The 20719-nt window shown below is 45.1% G+C and overlaps 1 protein-coding gene across 7 annotated transcripts in view; it reads left to right on the top strand.

Moving 5' to 3' along the window:
- Positions 1 to 172: 172 nt before the first annotated feature.
- Positions 173 to 20719, top strand: part of NCAPG2 (non-SMC condensin II complex subunit G2) — a 66126-nt gene continuing 45579 nt past the window's right edge. For 3 of the 7 annotated variants that reach the window (XM_045578269.1, XM_045578273.1, XM_045578268.1), the window contains exons 1-6: positions 915 to 933; positions 1729 to 1838; positions 6866 to 7054; positions 7631 to 7745; positions 17126 to 17301; positions 18544 to 18678. In XM_045578269.1, the coding sequence (XP_045434225.1) occupies positions 1761 to 1838; positions 6866 to 7054; positions 7631 to 7745; positions 17126 to 17301; positions 18544 to 18678 (693 nt within the window). In that variant the 5' untranslated portion in view covers positions 915 to 933; positions 1729 to 1760. Of the gene's footprint in view, positions 285 to 914; positions 934 to 1460; positions 1486 to 1728; positions 1839 to 2028; positions 2135 to 6865; positions 7055 to 7630; positions 7746 to 17125; positions 17302 to 18543; positions 18679 to 20719 lie in introns of those variants that run through there. The other 4 variants (XM_045578274.1, XM_045578271.1, XM_045578270.1 and 1 more) reach the window with 4 other exon arrangements.

Below are 20719 nucleotides of genomic sequence, written 5' to 3'. Positions count from 1 at the left end.
TATATCGAAGACTGCGTCCCTTTAAGCCAACCAGAGTGAAACTGCCTGGGTCCCAGCTCATGGAAAAGGCGGGCCCAGAGCTGGAAGGTCGGCGGGCGTGTGGGCGGGGCCAGAGCGCGGGCGGGCGGGGCTGGCCCCAGTGGCCCCGCCCAGGAGCGCCAGGCTCTCGCGAGAGGGGCAGGTGATGACGCGCGGGGCGTGAGGATCGCGTCGCTGGCGCGGGCGGGCGGGCGGGCGGTTTTGAAAGTGTTCCGAGCGCGGGAAACGGCGGTTCCGAGGACGAGGTGAGCGCGGGGCCAGGGGCGGAGAGACGGCGGGGGTCGGGCGGGTCAAGCCCCAGCATCGCATCCTCCGCGTGGGCCGCGTCCGAACTCAAGTCCCGGCTGGCGTCTCTGAGGAGGCGCGACCGGCGGGCACCCGGGCCTGGGCGCGCGACAGCCGTGCTCCCGGGGACTCCGGAGGGCCGGGACCCCCAGAGCACCCCGGCCCGGGCCCCGGGACTGAGCCGGAGAGCAGGGCCCTCGCCCGGCCCCCGCGGACTGGCCCACAGCACCGCGGCCCGGGCCCGCCTGGCCCAGAGAGCAGTCCCGGCTCGTGTGCGGCGAGCCGCTGCCGAGCACCCTTACTTCAAGACGGATGGCTTGCCCCGTGGGGCTCTGTCCTTGGGGGGTGAGGGCCCCGACCCTGGCAGCGGGGCGGGGGAGGGTGACGGCGGGGGAGTGGGCGGCAGGAGTGACGAGTCCCCGCGGAGGGCGCAGGTGCCACACCGCAGCGGGAGACGGCTTCCTTTACCTGGCTCTCCTCTTGGGCTGTGGCTTACCGTACCGGCCGAGGGGCCCTGCCATCGCTCTTGTGCAGCTGTCTGGCCAGAGGAAGATAGCGCCCCCCCAGGGGGGCAGGAGGGCCAGACTTCGCTGGCACTTACGTGGGAAGGTATTTTCTACTTCCGTTTAGTTTAGACCCTCAGATGTGGGACCCTATGTTTACTTGGCTCTTCGTCCCCAGACACTGCCGTTGCCATATTGCTCTGTAGAGCCACGCAGGGTTTCATGTGTCTTTAAAGGGAGGAGCCCTGTGGCATGTACGGGTGGGCAAACGTAGGTTTGACGTCGGTCTTTGAGTTAATAAAGCTATTGTAATTACCATAGCCTGGTGTCTTTCCATACAAACACTGTAAGCGTACTTTTTGCCCACGCCTGTCTGTTGGCTGTGGCTTCATCTCTGGTTGGTGTCTTTCAGACAGGGCAGGGCTATTTCGATGGGAAACACGGTTTATTAGGGGACACAAGCTGGGAAGCAGCGGGCACGATCCCAGGCCTTTGAGCTTTGGTCCCCAGAGGGCGGGAGCAGCGTGCTGGGCCTGGGCACACCTGCTGCCCCGCTGCCAGGGGACCTGCCGCGCTGAAAAACAGCCGCGGTGAGGGCTGCTTTGGAAAGGGAGCCTCCTCAGCGTTTGAGCCGCAGCCTGGTGCCCACCTTGCAGAGGTGCTGAGGCGCCTCGGGCCCATGTGGGTTTCTCTTCCCGTAATTGGCAATTTTTAACGATGACAATAAGGAAGTTAATTTTTGATGTGACTTGTTTTTTTTTGGTCAGGATGTTGTTAGACACTGTCTACCATAGGTACAGAGGGGTTTCTTTGCAGTTTCGGGTGCTAGTACCAAATGACATTGTGAAGGAAAAGACATAATTGCAAATGCAAGTTTCCATGTGCTTGTGTTTTTCACCAGGGTCACAGAATAAATGCGCCGTTTCATCTGTCATGGAAAAACGTGAAATATTTGTGCATGCTGTGTCTAAGGAGCTGATTGGAGAATTTTTGCAATTCATTCAACTTGATGTAAGTTTTAGATTTAGCTTTATTGTGATTTTAACTGATAATGTAAAACATTTTTCTAAAATTATGTCCATAAATGAAATATAGTCATCTCAGTGAATCCTTGGGGACCAAGGTTTATTTAACAAAGCAAAGTCTACTAATTCAGACCTGATGGCCAGCTACTCACAAAGTGCATTTCTGCTTTCTGTAGAGATGCTGAGGGACGCTCAGGAAGGTAAGACACTGCTGCTGTTTCTCCGTGCCTGGTGGCATGGTGAGGGAGTCCTGAGCAAGACAAGCTAGCTCCTTGTCCTCAGGTTAGTCACGGTGGATCTGGGTGTGAGCGCAGAAGAGGAAGGGGCAAGGGTGGGAGGGGCAGATCCAGCAAGGACTGCTTCCCATCCCCTTGGAAAGGCTCTGGAAGCGCAGCTTTGGACATACAGGGACCTTAGCCATCAGAGGCGCATTGGGTTTGAGCATGAAGGTTCGGTAGGGGTGGAACCCAGAAGTGCAGCGTGGGGGAGGCAAGAGCTGAGCCTGCCTTTCTCCACCATGTGAAGGAGTTGAGACCTCCTGAAGGCGTGGGGCTGTGAGCCCCGAGTGACCGGTGCAGGAGAACAAAGGGGGAGAGAGAGCTAATGGGCAGAAGAGAGCCAGAGCCAGAGCTGCCCTTTGGAAATGCCCCTTTGGCTGCACGTGGAAAACAGATTGAAGGAGAGGTGAGCAGGGAGGAGCTGTGCCCTTCACTGTGTGGTTGAAGTAGGACATGGAAGTGTGGGTGTCCTTTTGAGGTGGTGGGAGGAGGGGGTGCTGGTGCTGTGGATTGATTGGACATGGGCCGGCAGAGGGCCCGAAGGGTCCTTGCTTTCTGACTTGCAGAGCCATCGGTGAGGTGAACGTGGGCAGAGGGCAGGTTTGGGGGAGAAGAGGGCACAGTTTTGGAGTGTGGGGTGGCTGCCCGGGGATTGCACAGGACGTGTTCAGCGGGCAGATGTGTGTGAAGCCCAGGAAAAGCCTAGGCAAGCCTAGGCCAGAGACAGTTTGGGTGTCAGCTCCAGTGGAGCTTAGTCATGAGCAGGTGTGAGGCTGTCTGCAGTGGGATGAGAGGAAGGAGCCCCCACAGGCTCTGAGGGGCCCAGCGCTTATGGTGCTGCCACTAAATACTGTGACCTTGGACAGAAGAGGCACGCGTGGTTCACGGCCGTGCACTGATCAAACCAGTGGTAACTCAGGATTAGAGAGGAAGCTAATAAAGTTGTTGCTAATAAACATGTATGAAGCTATTTTTCTTTGTGAGAGAAATGAGCTTATGAAATGGTTTTGTATTATAAAGTGATGTCCTGTAAACTTAAAAATAACCAGCAGAAACGAGGCCACACGTCACCACGGAGGTGTCCGTAATGGCAAGCTGTAGATGTTGTATGTCCGGCTTAGCAGGAGGTAGGTGGTTAGTCTGAGACAGGCAGCCCATGAGTGGTTTGAAATGCAAAATTGTTGTTGCAAACAGCGTACCATAGTGTTAAATAAAATCATAAACTAAATTGATGATGATGAAGCTAAGTCAATATTGATTTAAAATCTAAAGGCAAAAATTAGCAATATCTGGGTAGCATGTTGGACACAGGATTGTCCTGTGCCGCTATGGCAACGTGTCCTACCAGCTCCCCCGTCCTGCTGGGGAGCCTGGGGAAGAGGGGAGCTGCTTGGTGGCCTGTTCTTCCGTTTGCCTTTGTTTGATGATCTGGCTAAATTCACTGGGAGTTTTGGCAGCAACATGCTAGGGAGGACCCGTTATTGGTGCTGTAATTTTTATTGTGATTAGGGTGGGTGTCCCAGATTTCTCCACTGAAGCTTCGCAGTTAAATAAGTAACCTGCAGGAAGTACTGAGACAAGGCAACTGCCCTGCTTCTCATCAAGCTTGCATATACTGGGTTTAACACCCAATGACATACATGAATCAATTATTACTATAATGGCACTAAAATTGTGATTTTTCCAACCCCATGTCCCTTCTGTATTTTTCCATTGGCATTCTGTAGTGTGCCAGTGCTACTAGTTATTTGTGTGTGTATTATCGGATCTAGTAATAATTAATGTCGTTTTTAAACATTCGTTTAAAGTCTTGCTTGGCGTTGACTTGTATTGACATAACCTTCAAACATGTGGTATCTACAGAACGTGTGAAGTGCAATTAACAAGTTTTGCTTGAAAAAGTTTGTGTTTGGTTTGGTTTTTGTTGCAAAACTAGGGCTAAGAAGATGGCGGATGAAGAGCATATTCGGCACTGCATGCTTTACGAGTTCCAATTAGGAAGAAAAGCAAGTGAGGCTGCAAAAAACATCTGTAGTGCTCTTGATCAAGATGCAGTTAGCGTCAGAAAATGCCAGCGTTGGTTTGAGAAATTTCGCGAGGGAAATTTTTCGTTAGATGACAAGAGTGGTCGAGGCCGTGTGTCCAATTTTGATCACGAAGCTCTTCAAGCTCTTTTGGTGCAAAATCCTCAAATTACCCAACAAGAGCTTGCGACAACTTTAAATTGTTCACAAAAAAACAATTTCCAATCAATTGCGTGCACTTGGCAAAGTCCAAAAGTTTGGAAAATGGGTTCCTCATGAGTTGACCGACAACAACCATAATCAAAGAGTCACAATTTGCAGTTCGCTCCTCTCTCGTCAAAACCGTTTGCCGTTTTTAGAGCAAATTGTTACCGGAGATAAACAATGGGTGCTGAATGTTAATTTGAAAAGGCGGCCTCAATGGTTGGACAAAAATGAGGCTCTACAGCCCACGCCAAAACCTGACTTGCATGCGAAAAAAGTGATGTTGTGTGTTTGGTGGAATTTTAAAGGAATTCTTCATTATGAACTTTTACCATCTACCCAAACCATTACAAGTGCAGTGTATAGTGCCCAATTGGAAAGCTTAGCCCAAGCTTTAAGAGAAAAAGAACCCACACTGATTAATCGGAAGGGCGTAATTCTTCACCACGATAACGCACTACCGCACACTGCAAGAATCACTGCTGAAAAACTGCGCCAGTTGGAATGGGAAGTTCTCCCTCAACCTGCATATTCTCCTGATATTGCCCCTTCCGATTACCATTTGTTTCGTTATTTGCAAAACTTTCTTCTTGGAAAAAAATTTAATAATGAACAATGCCTCAAAAATGCATTGACCGAATTTTTTGCATCAAAATCACAAGAATTTTATAACAGAGGGATTAAAATGCTTCCTGAGCGTTGAGCACAAGTAGTAGAAAACAACGGCAACTATATTGTTGATTAAATTTTGTTTTATTGTTTAAATAAATTCGATTTAAAAAAAAGTATTAGAAAACGACATTAATTATTACTAGACCTAATATCAGTGTGCCTCATGGATTCTTACTCTATTCATGGATTATATATAATTCACAACTGTCAGATTGGCTACAGTGAGTCCCTCTAAGCTGTATTCTCTGTCCTTTGATATTGGCCTCAGTTTGCTATGTCAAAGAGGAGATGGGGTCATCTGCTCAGAGTCAGAGGAAGTGATGATTGGATCAGCTATTTTAAGGTCATTGAGAGGCTCTGAAATAGTCTCATTGGCTAAAGAGAGAGAATCCTACATAATAAAAGAGTAATATACAAATTAACCACCACTCCGCTATACCCACCATCCACGTCCACCAGCCAATCAGAGTGAGTATGGAAATTAACCCCAACCAAGATGGCTACAGCCACAGAGAATAGGAGGGAGGCTTGGGTTTCCCGGGCAATGGAAGAAGCCAAGCTTTCCGCCTCCACTCAAGGTTACCAAGTTTCAATTATAGAAGGTAAATAATCCAAACAGAAATGGCAGAAGCCACAGAGTGAGCAGAAGGCTTGACTCTGCTCCAGGATACAAAGTTTCAATTGTAGAAGGTAAATAAATCCCAGATACCAGGGCCTCTGCTTGGGTCACCAGCGAGTGTAGCTGGCTTGCAAATCACCACAGACCCCCTCACCCAGGCCTCCCCACGTCCCAAGGTAACCCCCACCCTGCTCTGGGACACCCTTCAGGGCAAACCAGCTGGCCCCCACCTGTGCACCAGGCCTTTATCCTATCTAATAAAAGAGTAATGTGCAGATTGATGATCACTCCAGTACACAGTAGCTCCCCCCATGTGGTCAAAGATCCTACCCCTATGTGGACACAAGATGACCACTACAAGATGGCCATAAGGGGAGGGCAGTTGGAAAGCACCAGGCCTGCAAGGGAGGGCAGTTGAGAGGGACCAGATCTGTAAGGAAGGACAGTTGGAGGCAATCAATCCTACAGGGGAGGGCAGTTAGGGATGACCAGGCTGGCAGAGGAGGGAAGTTGGGGGCAAACGGGCTGGTAGGGGAGCAGTTAGACATCAATCAGGCTGGCATGAGAGTGGTTGGGGGGTGATCAGGCTGATAGGCAGAAGCGGTTAGGGGCAATCAGGAAGGCAGGCAGGTGAGCAGTTGGGAACCAGCAGTCCTGGATTGTGAGAGGGATGTCCCACTGCCTTTTTAGGTGGGATTGGGCCTAAACGGGCAGTTGGACATTCCTCTAGGGGTCCCAGATTGGAGAGAGTGCAGGCTGGGCCAAGGGACACCACTCCCCCACCCTGTGCATGAATTTTGTGCACTGGGCTCTAGTGATGTTCATAGACAACTCGAAAGATGGGTGTTGAGGGCTGACGCCTGGTAGGAGACCAGAAACTTAAAGCGCAGTCAGTTGGCCTGGCTGTGCTATTGTTTTAGCTCCAGCAATTATAGGCCTGGGGATGTGGATGGCTGGATTTTAGGGAGGATTTTGCTAAGTGGGTGAAATTTTAAATTCCAAAGATGAGGATACTGGAGCTGAATAGGTGGAGGAGGAATCTGCTGCTTTCTTCCCCAATATCCTGTACTTTGTCCTGGTAGGAATAGATTTTGAAAACTCTAACCAAGCGCTTGAACTTGTAATTTAGTTAGCAGTTTTTTCCTTGATGCCATTTTGAGAAGGTTAGAACTAATATTTTGTGTTTGAAATGTAACACTTGCTATTTATTTTACAGGAAGATGCTTCTGACCCTTTCAGCCTAAATGAATTACTAGATGAATTATCAAGGAAACAGAAAGAGGAGCTCTGGAAGAGGCTCAAGACTCTGTTAACAGATGTGCTGCTAGAAAGCCCCGTGGAGGGATGGGGGGCCCTGGAAGCCCAGGGGGAAGGCAGTATGGAAACAGACCGCCATTCAAAAATGGTAGTACTGGCCTTTCAAAACAAATATTTCCCTTTTCTTGGTTAAAAGACAGTTGTTAAAAAAAAAGACAAAAAAAACAAAACAGTTGTTTATTGTGTATAGTTGAATTTTAAGTTAAAAAAAATTTAAAGTTAGAAGTCAAAAAGAGTATTTGAAGATTGCTTATTGTAGTTTTATTGCAATTTTATATTCCTTCATTATTTATTTATTTATTTTTAAAATATATTTTATTGATTTTTTTACAGAGAGGAAGGGAGAGAGAGAGTTAGAAATGTTGATGAGAGAGAAACATCGACCAACTGCCTCTTGCACACCCCCTGCCGGGGATGTGCCCGCAACCAATGTACATGCCCTTAACCAGAATCGAACCTGGGACCTTTCAGTCCGCAGACTGACGCTCTACCACTGAGCCAAGCCAGCTAATCCTCCATTATTAATCTAGTCAGTGTTGCTGTTTTTTATGAATAACACTTGTTTGTATTCAACTTTAATTCACTTTTTAGAATAAGCTAAAAGTGTTCCTTGATTTTTCATTGATTTTAATTCACTCATATTTTGATTTTTCTTTATTTATAGAAAAAAACCCTAGAAATAACCCATGCAATTACATCTGTGATTCTTGCTTCTGTGTCTGTCATCAATGAGAGTGAGAACTATGAGGCCTTGCTGGAGTGTGCTGTTATACTGAATGGTAAGCTGCCCGCTGCCCTGAGGCATGGAGAAGTGTCTAAACCAGAGTCGACAGCCGGTGGTCCGTGAGGTCTGGGAGGAAGCAGTGATGCTGAAGCGAAGTGGTGCTGAGGCACCGGGTTGCCAGCAGGCTGTTGTACTTCATGCAGAAGGAGTAGAGTGTTCTGTCAGGGCTGTCCTAAGTAATTAATTTAAGCTGCAAGTAAGCGTAATTGAGCTGCTGACTACTGTTGTGTGCAGGTTTTAAGGTCTCACATGACCTACAGGACCAATGATATGAGATTATTAAGGAGAAAAGATCTGATTCTAAATGTCTCAGCTAGTGATTCCTGCCATAGTTTAAATTTGACCAAACAGTTGTAACATTGCACTTTTTTCTTTAAATATGTCTGACCATGTCCTTTTGAATACTGTTGACTCTCACGGGAGTTTCCCTATACTAAAATTTATGTGATGGTATTTCTCAAGTTTTATTTGAACTTCAAAATTGTAGGTTTTTTTTGTTTTTTGTTTTCCTGGATTTTTTTTTCTTTATTGTTCATATTATTACAAATGTTCCTCATTTTTCCCCCCCTCCATTGCTGCTCTCCACCAGGTTCCCACCCCACCCTCTGCCCTTTCCCCACCCCCCGTTGTCCTCATCCATAGGTGCACAGTTTATGTTCTGGCTCTTCCCACACCCCATCTCCCCTTTTCCCCAAGAATCGTCAGTTCACTCCCCTTCCATACCTCTGATTCTATTATATTCAACAGTTAATATTTTTCATCAGATTTAAAAAAAAAATTTTTTTTGGTTTTTAGATTCACTTGTTGATAGTTACGTATTTGTTGTTCATAGTTTTTATCTATATTTACTTTCTCTTCCAAAAGAACCCCCTTCAGCAATTCATATAATTCTGGTTTGGTGGCGATGAACTCCTTTAGCTTTTTTTTATTGGTGAAGCTCTTTATCTGGCCTTCCATTCTGAGTGATAGCTTTGCTGGGTAGATTATTTTTGGCTGTAGATTCTTACTATTCATCACCTTGAATATTTCTTGCCATTCCTGTCTGGCCTGCATGGTTTCTGTTGAGAAATCAGCTGACAATCATATGGGTGCTCTTTTATAGGTAACTACCTGCTTTGCTCTTGCTGCTTTTAATATTCTCTCTTTGTCTTTTGCTCTTGGAATTTTAATTATGATGTGTCTTGGTGTGGTCCTCTTTGGATTCCTTTTGTTTGGAGTTATGTGCGCTTCCTGGACTTGTAAGTCTATTTCTTTCCCCAGGTGGGGGAAGTTTTCTGTCACTATTTCTTTCAGTGTGTTTTCGATATCTTGCTCTCTCTCATCTTCTGGGACCCCCATAATTCTGATGTTGGTTCGCTTGAAGTTGTCCCAGAGGTTTCTTACATTATCTTCAACTTTCTGGATTCTCTTGTCGTCTTGCTTCTGCAGAGGAGTATCTTCTGGCTCTTTATGTTCCAAATCTTTGTCTTGATTCTTGCGATCTTCCATTCTGTTTTTAGGACTCTGTATAATATTTTTTATTTCAGACAATGTATTCTTTATTTCTTGTTGATCCCTTATTACATCTAGTTGATCCCTTTTCATATCCTTATAGGTGTTGTTTATTTTATCGGCCTTTTCTAGGAGATTCTTGAACAATCTTATAAGTGTGGTTTTGAACTCTATATCCAGTCGCTTTTTGTCCTCTATTTCTTTTGTTTGTGATCTATTTCCTTGTCTCGGCATTTTCACAGCTTCCCTGATAGGGTGGAATTTCAGGGTGGAGCCTACAGCCTTGGCTTCTGTCAGCCACGCCCTATGCGGCTCCTGAGTCTCAGTGTTCCTTAGTGTCCTTTGGTACTCGTTGCAAGCACCTCTGAGAGTGAGGTGCCCTCGAGTTTCGCCTGCTACCAAACAGTCTAGTCTCTCCCCCAATGAGCCCGGAACTGGGGTTCAGTTCAGTTGGAAGTGGGGTTCAGACTAGTCTGGAGCTTTTGTCTCCTTCCTGCCAGGGCAATCCCACGGCACAGCCAACTGTCCCTTCTCTGAGCGCAATGTGCTTGCCTCCGGGGGCTCTGCCTTTCGCCGCTCCCCCAGGGCTCCGCCTTACAGCCCGGCTCCCTCTGTATGAGCCTGGGTCCCTGGGGTCTGGGCTAGAACTGGGGTTCAGAGCTGTTGGAACTGAGGCTCAGCACAGTCCGAAGCTTTTGTCTTTTTCCCGTTAAGGCAATCTGGCAGCAGAGTCAACAGTCCGTCCTCTGTGCACAATGTGCGCGCCTCCAGGGGCTCTGCCTTTCGCCGCTCCCCTGGGATTCTGCCTCACAGCCCAGATTCCCTCTGTATGTATCTGAGTCCCCAGGTCTGGCCTAAAACTGGGGTTCAGTGCTGTCGGGTCTGGGGTTCAGCACAGTCTGGAGCTTTTATCTCCTTCCCGCTAGGGAACTCCAGTCAGGCACTCAACCGCCCCCTCCTCTCCGGCTCTGTCCTCTCCGCGCGCCGCGTGTCTCCATACCTTAGGCTTTTACAGCTCCTCCGCTTTTCCTTCTGGTTTTCTCCTTGCTTCTCGTTGTAGAATTTCTAGTCAGTCAACTTTCCTGTAGTTCTGGGTAATGTCCATTTTATATTTTACAATAGTTGTATTTTATTGAAATTGTGTGCGGCTGCAGCTAGGTGTTTACCTGTGCAGCCATCTTGGATCCTCCTCAACAATTATTATTTTCCAAAATTGTAGTTATTAATTTAGGAGGAATAATAGGCTAAATTAAGGAGACTATGTGATTGTAAAATATTATATAAAATGATTTTATGGCTATAAAAGTAATTTTAAGTCATGATTTTTAAGAAAAATCTCCTATGTGCCCCCACTCTGTGACTATGAGTGGCTCAATGTGTTGCCTTCTTTCAACAAGCTCTTCTTTCTCAGCATCACCTGGATTCCTGTATCTGTTTAGTGCGTCATTGTATGCATAATTCTTGCATTGAAATGTTCTTATTAAGAAGGTGTCACTAATCAACACAAAAATTGCTCCCAGGTGCTTTGTGAATGTTATCATAGTTTGTTTACTTTTTAAATATATTTTTATTGATTTCAGAGAGGAAGACAGAGGGAGAGAGAGTTAGAAACATCAATGATGAGAGAAAGTAATGGATTAGCTGCCTCCTGCACACCCCCTACTGGGGATCAAGCCCGCAACCCAAGCATGTGCCCTGACCAGCATCTAACCAGGACTCCCTGGTCCGCAGGTTGATACTCTATCCACTGAACCAAACCATCTAGGGCCATAGTTTACTTATTTGCACCCTCTCCAAATAACTGTTGTAAAATGGTTGGTGCTGATATCATAGTTGTTTCCAACTTTGCATGAATTTAGAAATTTTGCATTAGTATTAATGGCATTTAGATATCTGTGGATTATACTTATGGGTGATTATTAGAATTTTATTTATTTATTTATTTATTTATTTAATAGTAAATCTTCATTGTTCAGATAATTACAGTTGTTTCTCCATTTTCCCTCCATAGCTCCCCTCCACCCGGTTCCCACCCCACCTTCTGCCCTTACCTCCCCCACATTGTCCTCATCCATAGGTGTACGATTTTAATCCAGTCTCTTCCTGCACTCCCCACACCCTTTTCCCCTTGATAATTATCAATCCGCTCCCTTTCTTTGCCCCTGATTCTACTGTGTTTCCCCGAAAATAAGACATCCTCTGAAAATAAGATCTAGCGCATGGAAAGATAAGACATCCCCTGAAAATAAGACCTAGCGCAACTTTGGGAGAAAAAATTAATATAAGACACTGTCTTACTTTCGGGGAAACAGGGTATAATATTCACAGTTTATTCTGTTCCTCAGATTTTTAATTCACTTGATTTTTAGAGTCACTTGTTGATACATATGTATTTGTTCTTCATAATTTTTATATTTACTTTTTTCTTCTTCTGTTGAGTCCCTTGTAGGTAACTAACTGTTTTTCTCTTGCTGCTTGTAAGATTCTCTCCTGTCTTTTGCCCTTGGCATTTTATCTTTATATTTTATTTATTTATTTATTTATTTATTGTTCTTTAGATTTTCTCTGTATATATATATTTGATATTTATTTATTTATTTTTCTTCAGATTTCCTTTTTCTTTCTCCCTATATATTTGATTTTTATAGAGAGAAGGGGAGAGGGATAGAAAGTTAGAAACATCTATGAGAGAGAAACATCGATCAGCTGCCTCCTGCACACCCCCTACTGGGGATGTGCCCGCAACCAAGGTTACCCTTGACCGGAACCGAACCCAGGACCCTTCAGTCCGTAGGCGGACGCTCTATCCACTGAGCCAAACTGGTTTTGGCTTCAGAATTTTTATTCACTTGATTTTTAGATTCATTTGTTGGTAGGTATGTATTTGATGTCTTTTTGTTGTTTATAGTTTTTACCTTTACCTTTTTCTTCTTCTTCTTCCTCTTCTTAAAGAATACCCTTCAGCATTTCATGTAATCCTGGTTTGGTGGTTATGAACTCCTTTAGCTTTTTCTTGTCTGTGAAGCTCTTTTTCTGACCTTCAATTCTGGATCATAGCTTTGCCAGGTAGACTAATCTTGGTTGTAGATTCTTGCTGTTCATCACTTTGAATATTTCTTGCCACTCCCTTTTGGCCTGCATAGTTTCTGTTGAGAAATCAGCTGACAGTTGTATGAGTACTCCCTTGTTGGTACCGTAACTGTTTTTCTCTTGCTGCTTTCAAGATTCTCTCTTTGTCTTTTGCCCTTGGCATTTTAATTATGATATGTCTTGGTATGGTCCTCTTTGGATTCCTCTTGTTTGGGCTTCTGTGCGCCTCCTGGACTTGTAAGTCTATTTCTTTCACCAGGTAGTGAAAGTTTTCTGTCATTATTTCTTTCAATAAGCCTTCAATATCCTGCTCCCTCTCTTCTTCTGGCACCCCAAAAATCCGGATGTTGGTACGCTTAAAGCCGTCCTGGAGGCTCCTTACACTATCCTTACACTTTTGGGTTCTTCTTTCTTTCTGTCTATCTGGTTGGGTGTTTTTGTTTCCACATATTCCAGATCTTTGGTTTGAGTCTTGGGGTACATTGATCTACAGTTGAGTTTCTATAGATTCTTTATTTCAGACTGGTCCTTTTCCATTTTTTTTGTATTCTCATTAAGGTCCTTGAGGGTCTCTTCAAGTTTCTCATCGGTTCTTAGAAGATTCTTGAGTAACTTTATAAATGTGATTCTGAACTCTGTGTCATCCAGTTTACTTTCCTCCATCTCTCCCATTCGTGACATGCTTCTGTGTCTCTGCATTTTGGTTGCCTCCCTTTGTTGATGGAGTGGCTTTGTGTGGTAGGTGACCTATAGGGTCCAGTAGCTCAGCTTCCCCAGTTACCTGAGATGGACGTTCTTGCTACACCCCTTTGTGGGCTGAGTGCAAAGTCTTCGTGTAGTTAAGCCTTGATTGCTGTGGAGGAACTGCTGCTCTGGAGACACGCTTATGGTGCAGGTCTTGTTTCAGTGGGGCTTTGGTGCTTACTGAGTCTGCCTCCCGAATGTGTCACTTATGGATGTGAGGAGTTGAAATCTGGTGTCTCACACTGACCACTAGATAAACTGGCTTCTGGATCTCCAATGGGATGCAGTTCAGCTACTGTCTGAGGCCAACCTGCAGGAGCTACAGTGAGAACCACAATCCTCCCTGCTTGGAGCTTGGAAGCTTTGGAGCTGTCTGCACCAGTTTGCAAGTTTGCTAGGTTAAACTGCAATAGAGAAGGCCATTTATATGCAAAAGCCGCTGCTTGGAGCTTGGGTGTGTTTGTAGATTGTGTGGGGCGGAGTCTCAGGGTGTCACTAGGCTGGGGCGTGGCAGACAGCGATGGCTGCCTGTCAGCTGTCTCTGCCTCTCTGACCATGTCCCCGCGTCTTTCACCCCAGCACAGCAAACGATTGTTCTTGCTCACAGCTCTGCAAGCAAGCTGCCCTCACTGTCCGACTCAGTGACAGTCCAGCTTCTTTCCAAAAACTGAATTTCAGAGACATTGGGAGCTTGTCTCTCTTAGGGTTAAAGAAAGCAATGCCCTCTGCAAGCCAGGATCTGCCGCCAGCCCGTATCACGTGTGCACCCCCATACCTCAGTTTTTTTGTGCCCTGAATGCTCCTTTCTCTTTCAGTCTAGTTGTAGAGCTTCCTCTCAGCCAGCCTTCCCGTGGTTCTGGGTGATAGACGTATTGTTTTTTAGTTGTAGATTTGAAATTGTTGTGCACAGCAGCAGTTTAGGTGTGTTTACCTAAGTCACCTTCTTGGATCCTCCTCTGCCCTTGGCATTTTAATTATGATGTGTCTTGGTTTTGTCCTTTTTGGATTCCTTTTGTTTGGGGTTCTGTGTACTTCATGGACTTATAAGTCTATTTCTTTCACCAGGTGGGGGAAGTTTTCTGTCACTTTCTTAATTAGGTTTTCAGTATCTTGCTCTCTCTCTTCTTCTGGCACCCCCATAATTCTGATGTTGGTTGGTTTGAAGTTGACCCAGAGGCTTCTTACACTATCTTCAACTTTCTGGATTCTCTTTTCTTCTTGCTTCTCTGGAAGAGTGTCCTTTGCCTCTTTTTTTTCTTTTTTTTAAAAATATATATTTTATGATTTTTTACAGAGAGGAAAGGAGAGAGATAGAGAGTCAGAAACATCGATGAGAGAGAAACATCGATCAGCTGCCTCCTGCACACACCCCACTGGGGATGTGCTCACAACCAAGGTACATGCCCTTGACAGAATCGAACCTGTGACCTTTCAGTCCGCAGGCTGACGCTCTATCCACTGAGCCAAACCAGTTTAGGCTCCTTTGCCTCTTTGTATTCCGAATCTTTGACTTGATTCTTGTGTTCCTCTACTCTGCTATTGGGTCTCTGTATAATATTTTTCATTTCAGTCAGTGTATGGTTAATTTCTAGTTGGCCCTTTTTCATATCCTCGAGGGTCTCGTTAAATTTATTGGCCTTTTCTAGGAAATTTTTGAAAAACCTTATTACCGTGGTTTTGAACTCTATATCCAGTCACTTCTTGTCCTCCATTTCTTTCATTGTGATCTGTTTCTTTGTCTTGGCATTTTCGCAGCTTCCCTGAGTTGGTAGGGTGGCTTTGTGTGCTAAGGTGTCCTATATGGTTCAGTGGGTCAGCCTCCCAGTTACCTGAGGTGGACACTCTTGGTGCACCCCTTTGTGGACTGTGTGTACAGCCTTGTTGTAGTTAAGTCTTGATTATTGTTAGTGTCACTGGGAGGAATTGACCTCCAGGCCAATTGGCTATGATGATCCCCTGTGTCTATAACGGAAGAGTTGCTGTGCTGGAGACACGTTTATGGGAGAGGACTTGTTCCCGTAGGCCATAGGGGTGTCGAACTCAATCAGAGAAGGGGCCAAAATCTAAAATCCAGCCTAAATCGCGGGCCGAATGGTTTACTGAACAGTCATAAACTGTCATTGTGATGGAAACGCAGCGGAGTGCAGTGATGACAGCGCGGTGCGGGCCACATTGCAAGGCCTGGCGGGACGGATTTGGCCCGCGGGCCTTGTGTTTGACACATGTGCCGTAGGACTTTGGTGCCCATTGAGTCTGCCTCTTGAATGTGTACCTTAAGAGAGTAGTTGAAATCTGGTGTCATCTCACACCAACCACTAGATCTCCAATGGGGTGTAGGTCAGCTACTGTCTGAGGCCACCCAGCAGGAGCTACAGCAAGAATTACAGTTTTCTTCTCTTTGCTTGGGATTTAGAGGTTTTGGTGCAGTCTGACTGGAGCTGTAGTTTATTCGGAAAAGCTGCACAGGGTAGGCCATTTATATGCAAGAGCCTGTGCAGAGGTTGGGTGTGTTTGTAGATTGTGCGGGGCAGGGTCTCAGGGCGTCACTAGGCTAGGGCATGGCAAGCAGTGATTGCTGCCGTCAGCCTTTTCTGTCTTTCTGCGTTTCCAAGTTCCTGCTCCCGTGCTCCAGTGCAGTAAACTGATCGCTGGGCACACCTCTGCAAAATAGTCACCTTCACTTTCCGACCCGATGGCTGACAGTCCAGCTTCTCCCCGTAGGTGTCTGAGTCCCCCGTGTTTCCCCAGAAACCGGGTTTTCAGAGCGATTTGGAGCTTGTTTTCCTTTTTGGCCATCGGGTTGAAAAAAAGAAGTGTGCCAGTTGCCCGCCACCAGCCCGATTCGCGTGCCTCTGTACCTCAGCTTTTCAGCGTTTGTGCTCCTTTCTCTTTCCTTCTTAGTTGTAGAACTTCCACTCAGCCATCTTTCCCGTAGTTCTGGGTGATAGATGTTTTGTCTTTTAGTTGTAGTTTTTCTTTTTGTTTGTTTTTTTAGGGGTGATGGGAATGTTATTTATCTTGATTGTTGTGGTTTTTTTAGTTGTAGTTTTGAAATTGTTGTGCAAGGCGGCAGTTTAGGCGTTTACCTTTGCTGCCATCTTGGTTTCTCGCATTATTAGTATTTTAGTTATTGAGCTTTTCTATTGTTAAAAACACCGTAGTTTTTTTGTTCCTTATAATAGTTGCTTTGCTCTTTTCCACCAAAGAACTAGAATTTGAGGCCAACACACCTTGGGGTGGTGGCAGTGGATTCTCGGTCACCGATGTGAGCTGACTCTGCTGTGAATTGTTATAGGGTGTCCATGCACATACATTGGGATGGCTCAGTGTCTGTCTTTTCAGTGGTGGTTTGGCAACATGCTCTCTCTGAGTCTTCCTGTTCTAGTGGGTCTGCTTGCTTTTATAACTGTAGGAAAAAAATTTTTAATTAACATCATTTGTACCCTATAAATAATGTATATAAGCCTTTGGCAAGTCAAACATAAACTAATATTTGCTTAGCAAATCTTTAAAAGTTATCATACTCTATTCCAGCGATTTTCTACTGGTGTGCTGCAAGAATTTTTAAAACATGCAATACCTGACTGTTTAGTCAGGGGCCCTGACTGCTTCTCCCTTAGATCTGGGGAGGGGAATACCTGCTCTGGCTCTGCCAAGGCAACCACAGGCGGGAATCAAAATTCAATAAATCTAGGAGCTTTTTTCATAGCAACATAAATTTATATCAAGGGAATTATATTAAGCAGATGATGTTATAAGTATACAAATGGCCCTTGGCAGGAAAAAAAGGTTCTCCACCTCTGCCTTAGATTGTCAAAAACAAAAAGAAAACACAAAAACAACAGCCAACACAGTAGCCATCTAGTATGAATGAATCAAAATTATACCTTTTTTTTTTTTTTGTCAGATTGGCAAAACATATTTTTTGGTGTGTGTCACAGAATTCAAGTAATTTACTGTATATGTGCCATGAGTTGAAAAAGATTGAAAAATCACTGCTCTATACTATTGAGTCTGAACCAATACTGCTTTTCCTTACCAATGGAGCAGTTACTGGGCTCTCTCTTTTAGGTATTTTGTATGCACTACCTGAATCGGAACGAAAGCTGCAGAGCTCCATCCAGGGCTTGTGCGTGACGTGGTGGGAGAAGGGCCTGCCTGCCAAAGAGGACATGGGGAAGACCGCTTTCACCTTGCTGCTCAGGAAGAGCCTCCAGACGAAAACCGTACGTTTGCTTGTTTAATGTGTACTTGACTGAAGGGGTTCGGGAGTTGGGGGGCTGTTTCAGCCTGCAGCCCAGGTCTGGGGACCTATGGACAGTGTGTTTGAAGGTTGGATGTAACTTGGCTGTTTCCCATCCTATAATCTTAGGTATACAGTTCGAAATCCAGAAAAAGATACCCGAGTCAGGGGGGGAAAATGAGGAAGATAAAAATCACCCATAATTCCACCACCCAAGGTGATCATTGTTATGTTAGGGATATTTAGGAATTTCCCTCTGATATTCCCCACCTCATGTCTCTCCTTCCTTCTGGCAGATTTCTAGACATGAAATCGGTAGGTCATTGGATTTGAACTTGGGGCTCTTCATGCACACTGCCAACAGCTTTCTAGATGTTACTCCATCAGTGAGAGGCCTCCAAGGAACATCCAGTTTGATGACAGGACCCTCAGCTAGTTACATAGCTTCTCCTGCTGCCCAGGAGTGGTCCTTAAGCCATCATTGATTTGTTTTTAAAATCTCTTTTCTGGCCATTTTTTTAAAGCTTTTAAATCAGATCTTCCTAGTATGCGACACCTGCCCCGTTCGCTGCGGTAGCCAGTAGTCACATGGGGCTATTTAAATTTAAAGGAAGAAAATGAAGTTTGGTTCCTCAGTTTCTCTAGACACTTTCTGTTGCTCTATTGCATGATGGCTAATGACCCTTGCACTGGACAGTGCAGACACAGATGTTTTCACAGGCGCAGGAAACTGCTGGGCAGCACTGGCTGGAGCATTGACCCACGAACCAAAAAGGTTTTGGGTTCGATTCCTGGTCAGGGCACATACCTGACTGGGTTGGGGTTTTGATCCCCAGTTGGGGTGTGTAGGGGAGGCAATGGATTGACGTTTCTCACATCAGTGTTTCTCAGTCCCACACTTCCTCTCTCTCTTAAAAAACAAACAAACAAATAAAAAAACAAAAACAGCCTCTGGTGAGGATTTTTTTAAAAAAGTGTTCTTTAGAGTTGCAAGTGGCATTTGCACATTTTGGGGGGGGGCTTGAGTGAGGGGGTTTGGTTTCTTTGGGGGGTTTGAGTAAGGCATTTACAGATTTCTAAGTCTGTTTTCTCTTGTCATTCTTCCTTTTTGACAAAAAATCTAGAATTGTAATTATGATATAAAAATATTCTTATTGTTAACTTGAAATATGACCTTACTGATTATTGAAAAATTCTTAACATTTTTCTTTTTTGCCATTCCTAGGGTGCAGACATAAGTCGGCTTTGGCATGTTCATCAAGCTTTGTATTGCTTTGATTATAATTTGGAGGAAAGTAGAGAAATTAAAAATATGCTACTTGAGTGCTTCATAAGTGTTAATTATATCAAGAAAGAAGAGGTAAATAGGATTTTCTTTTCTGGTATATTTGTGACTTTTTTTAAAATAGGAAGTTGTTTTTATTACTTTAAATATATTTTATTGATTTTTACAGAGAGGAGGGGAGAGGGATAGAGAGTTAGAAACATCGATGAGAGAGAAACATTGTTCAGCTGCCTCCTGCACACCTCCTACTGTGGATGTGCCCACAACCAAGGTACATGCCCTTGACTAGAATTGAACCTGGGACCCTTCAGTCTACAGGCTGACGTTCTATCCACTGAGCCAAACCAGCTAGGGCTGTGGACTGCTTTTTAAGTGAATATTATATTTTCTCTAAGTTCACCTGATTGTTGTTAATACGGTGCCCAATAGTTTAATGAGTCATCTTAGGTATCGCGAACTATTTATTGCACAATGTTTTCACTGCATGGCAGTACTAAACAAACATTTTACAAGTCACTGCTTATCAGATAATAGCAGGGGTTGTGTGAATCCTGAAGAAACCACGATTGCATTTTAAATTAAGAATGATTAAAAATAAGGTTGAGAAAACACTTCCCCATGGATTAGGTCTGACTTCTCTCAATTCCTAATTGGCATATACTCAAAACTGTCATTACAGTATTTATTTATTTATTTTTTCTGCCCATCTAATAATTCTAAAGAGAGGCTCTGCTTTTGGCCCTCTCATTGTTCATTTTGGTTGGTGTTCACATCCATGTGTGGGTACCGAGCATATGAAATGTGACTAAACTGTGGCCTTAAGTAAAATACACATAGATTCAGAATTTAGTATGAATTATACCAACACATGGTCAGTCTTGTTTCCTCTGTATTCCTACTACTGTCTCTCCCCTCTCCCCAACCCCCAGTCTGGGATTGATCTGAAGCAAATCCCAGATGTCATCTTAGAATAGTTTTTTTAAGGAGTGTGGGAGTGCCTCAGCTTCTGTGATTGGTGATCTCATGTGGAAAGCTTTGAAAACAGTCGTGTGACATGCTGGCTCTTCCTGCTCTGTAGGCTCCTAACGAAGTGCCACAGCTGTGTGTCCGCGTGTGCCTGTGCGGCACACAGCGCGGGAAAGCTGGGCGGCCATCTGCTTTCTCCCTGCCCACGCGTGGTCACAGCGGCTCCAGTGCTCCAGCCTGAACCTCTGGAGCAGGAGGAAGCAGAGAGGGGAAGGGCCTGTTGGCCCTTCTCCTTAGTGTCGTCCCTCTGGGCTGGGGAAGGCTCTGGCCTGGACCCCATTGTTAGAAAGGGAAACTAACGGGCAGAGAACAGGCTCTGAGATGACTGTCTCTTTAGGTTTGGGATTCAATTAAGAGGAAAACATAATTAAGGTGCTCAAAAACTTCAAAACACATGCTTTCTCCATCTAAACCTGGGCCTTGGCCGGTGTCTCAGTGGTTAGAGCATTGGCCTGTGCACCAAATGGTCTCAGGTTCAACTCCTAGTCAAGGGCACATTCCTGGGTTGTAGGTTCCTTCCACATGTGGGAGGCAACTAATTGCTCTGTCTCTTTCATATCGATGTTTTTATCTCTCTACCCCCCCCCCCCATTCTCTAAAAATCAATGGAAGAAGGACACATACTATATGTACCAGAAATACCTTATCAATATAGAAAAAAATAAAAATCAATGGAAGAAATATCCACAAGTGAATATTAACAAACAAAAAACTTAGTATGAAAAAAAATGTAAAATGTCTCAATTTTAGTAGTTATATATTTAAATGATATATTAACTTATTCGATACATATATACATTAAGATTAATTGATTCTTTTTCACTCTTGGTGGCTTGCATAGCTCTGTGGGACAGTGCTGACTTCTTTCTCGAGGCCTTTCCACCATTGTTTATTGTGCTTTGACTGACTGCCCTTGCTGGGGTGCTGGGGCAGCCTTTGTGTTTGAGGGCTCATGGCCAGGCAGCAAGAGTTGGTGGCCAAGGAGGAAGTGATTATTCCTCCCGCAGGGGGCTGCGAACAAACCTGGAGGAGGAGGAAGGGCTCCAGGTCAGAAGCTCCTCCAAGGAGCGTGCTGGGAGCCTCGGCTTCG

The sequence above is a fragment of the Pipistrellus kuhlii genome, unplaced genomic scaffold (genome assembly GCF_014108245.1).
Source record: "Pipistrellus kuhlii isolate mPipKuh1 unplaced genomic scaffold, mPipKuh1.p scaffold_m20_p_94, whole genome shotgun sequence".
Classification (NCBI taxonomy): domain Eukaryota; kingdom Metazoa; phylum Chordata; class Mammalia; order Chiroptera; family Vespertilionidae; genus Pipistrellus; species Pipistrellus kuhlii.
Note: the sequence above shows the minus strand (reverse complement) of the source record. Positions and strands in the feature narration are given on the sequence as shown.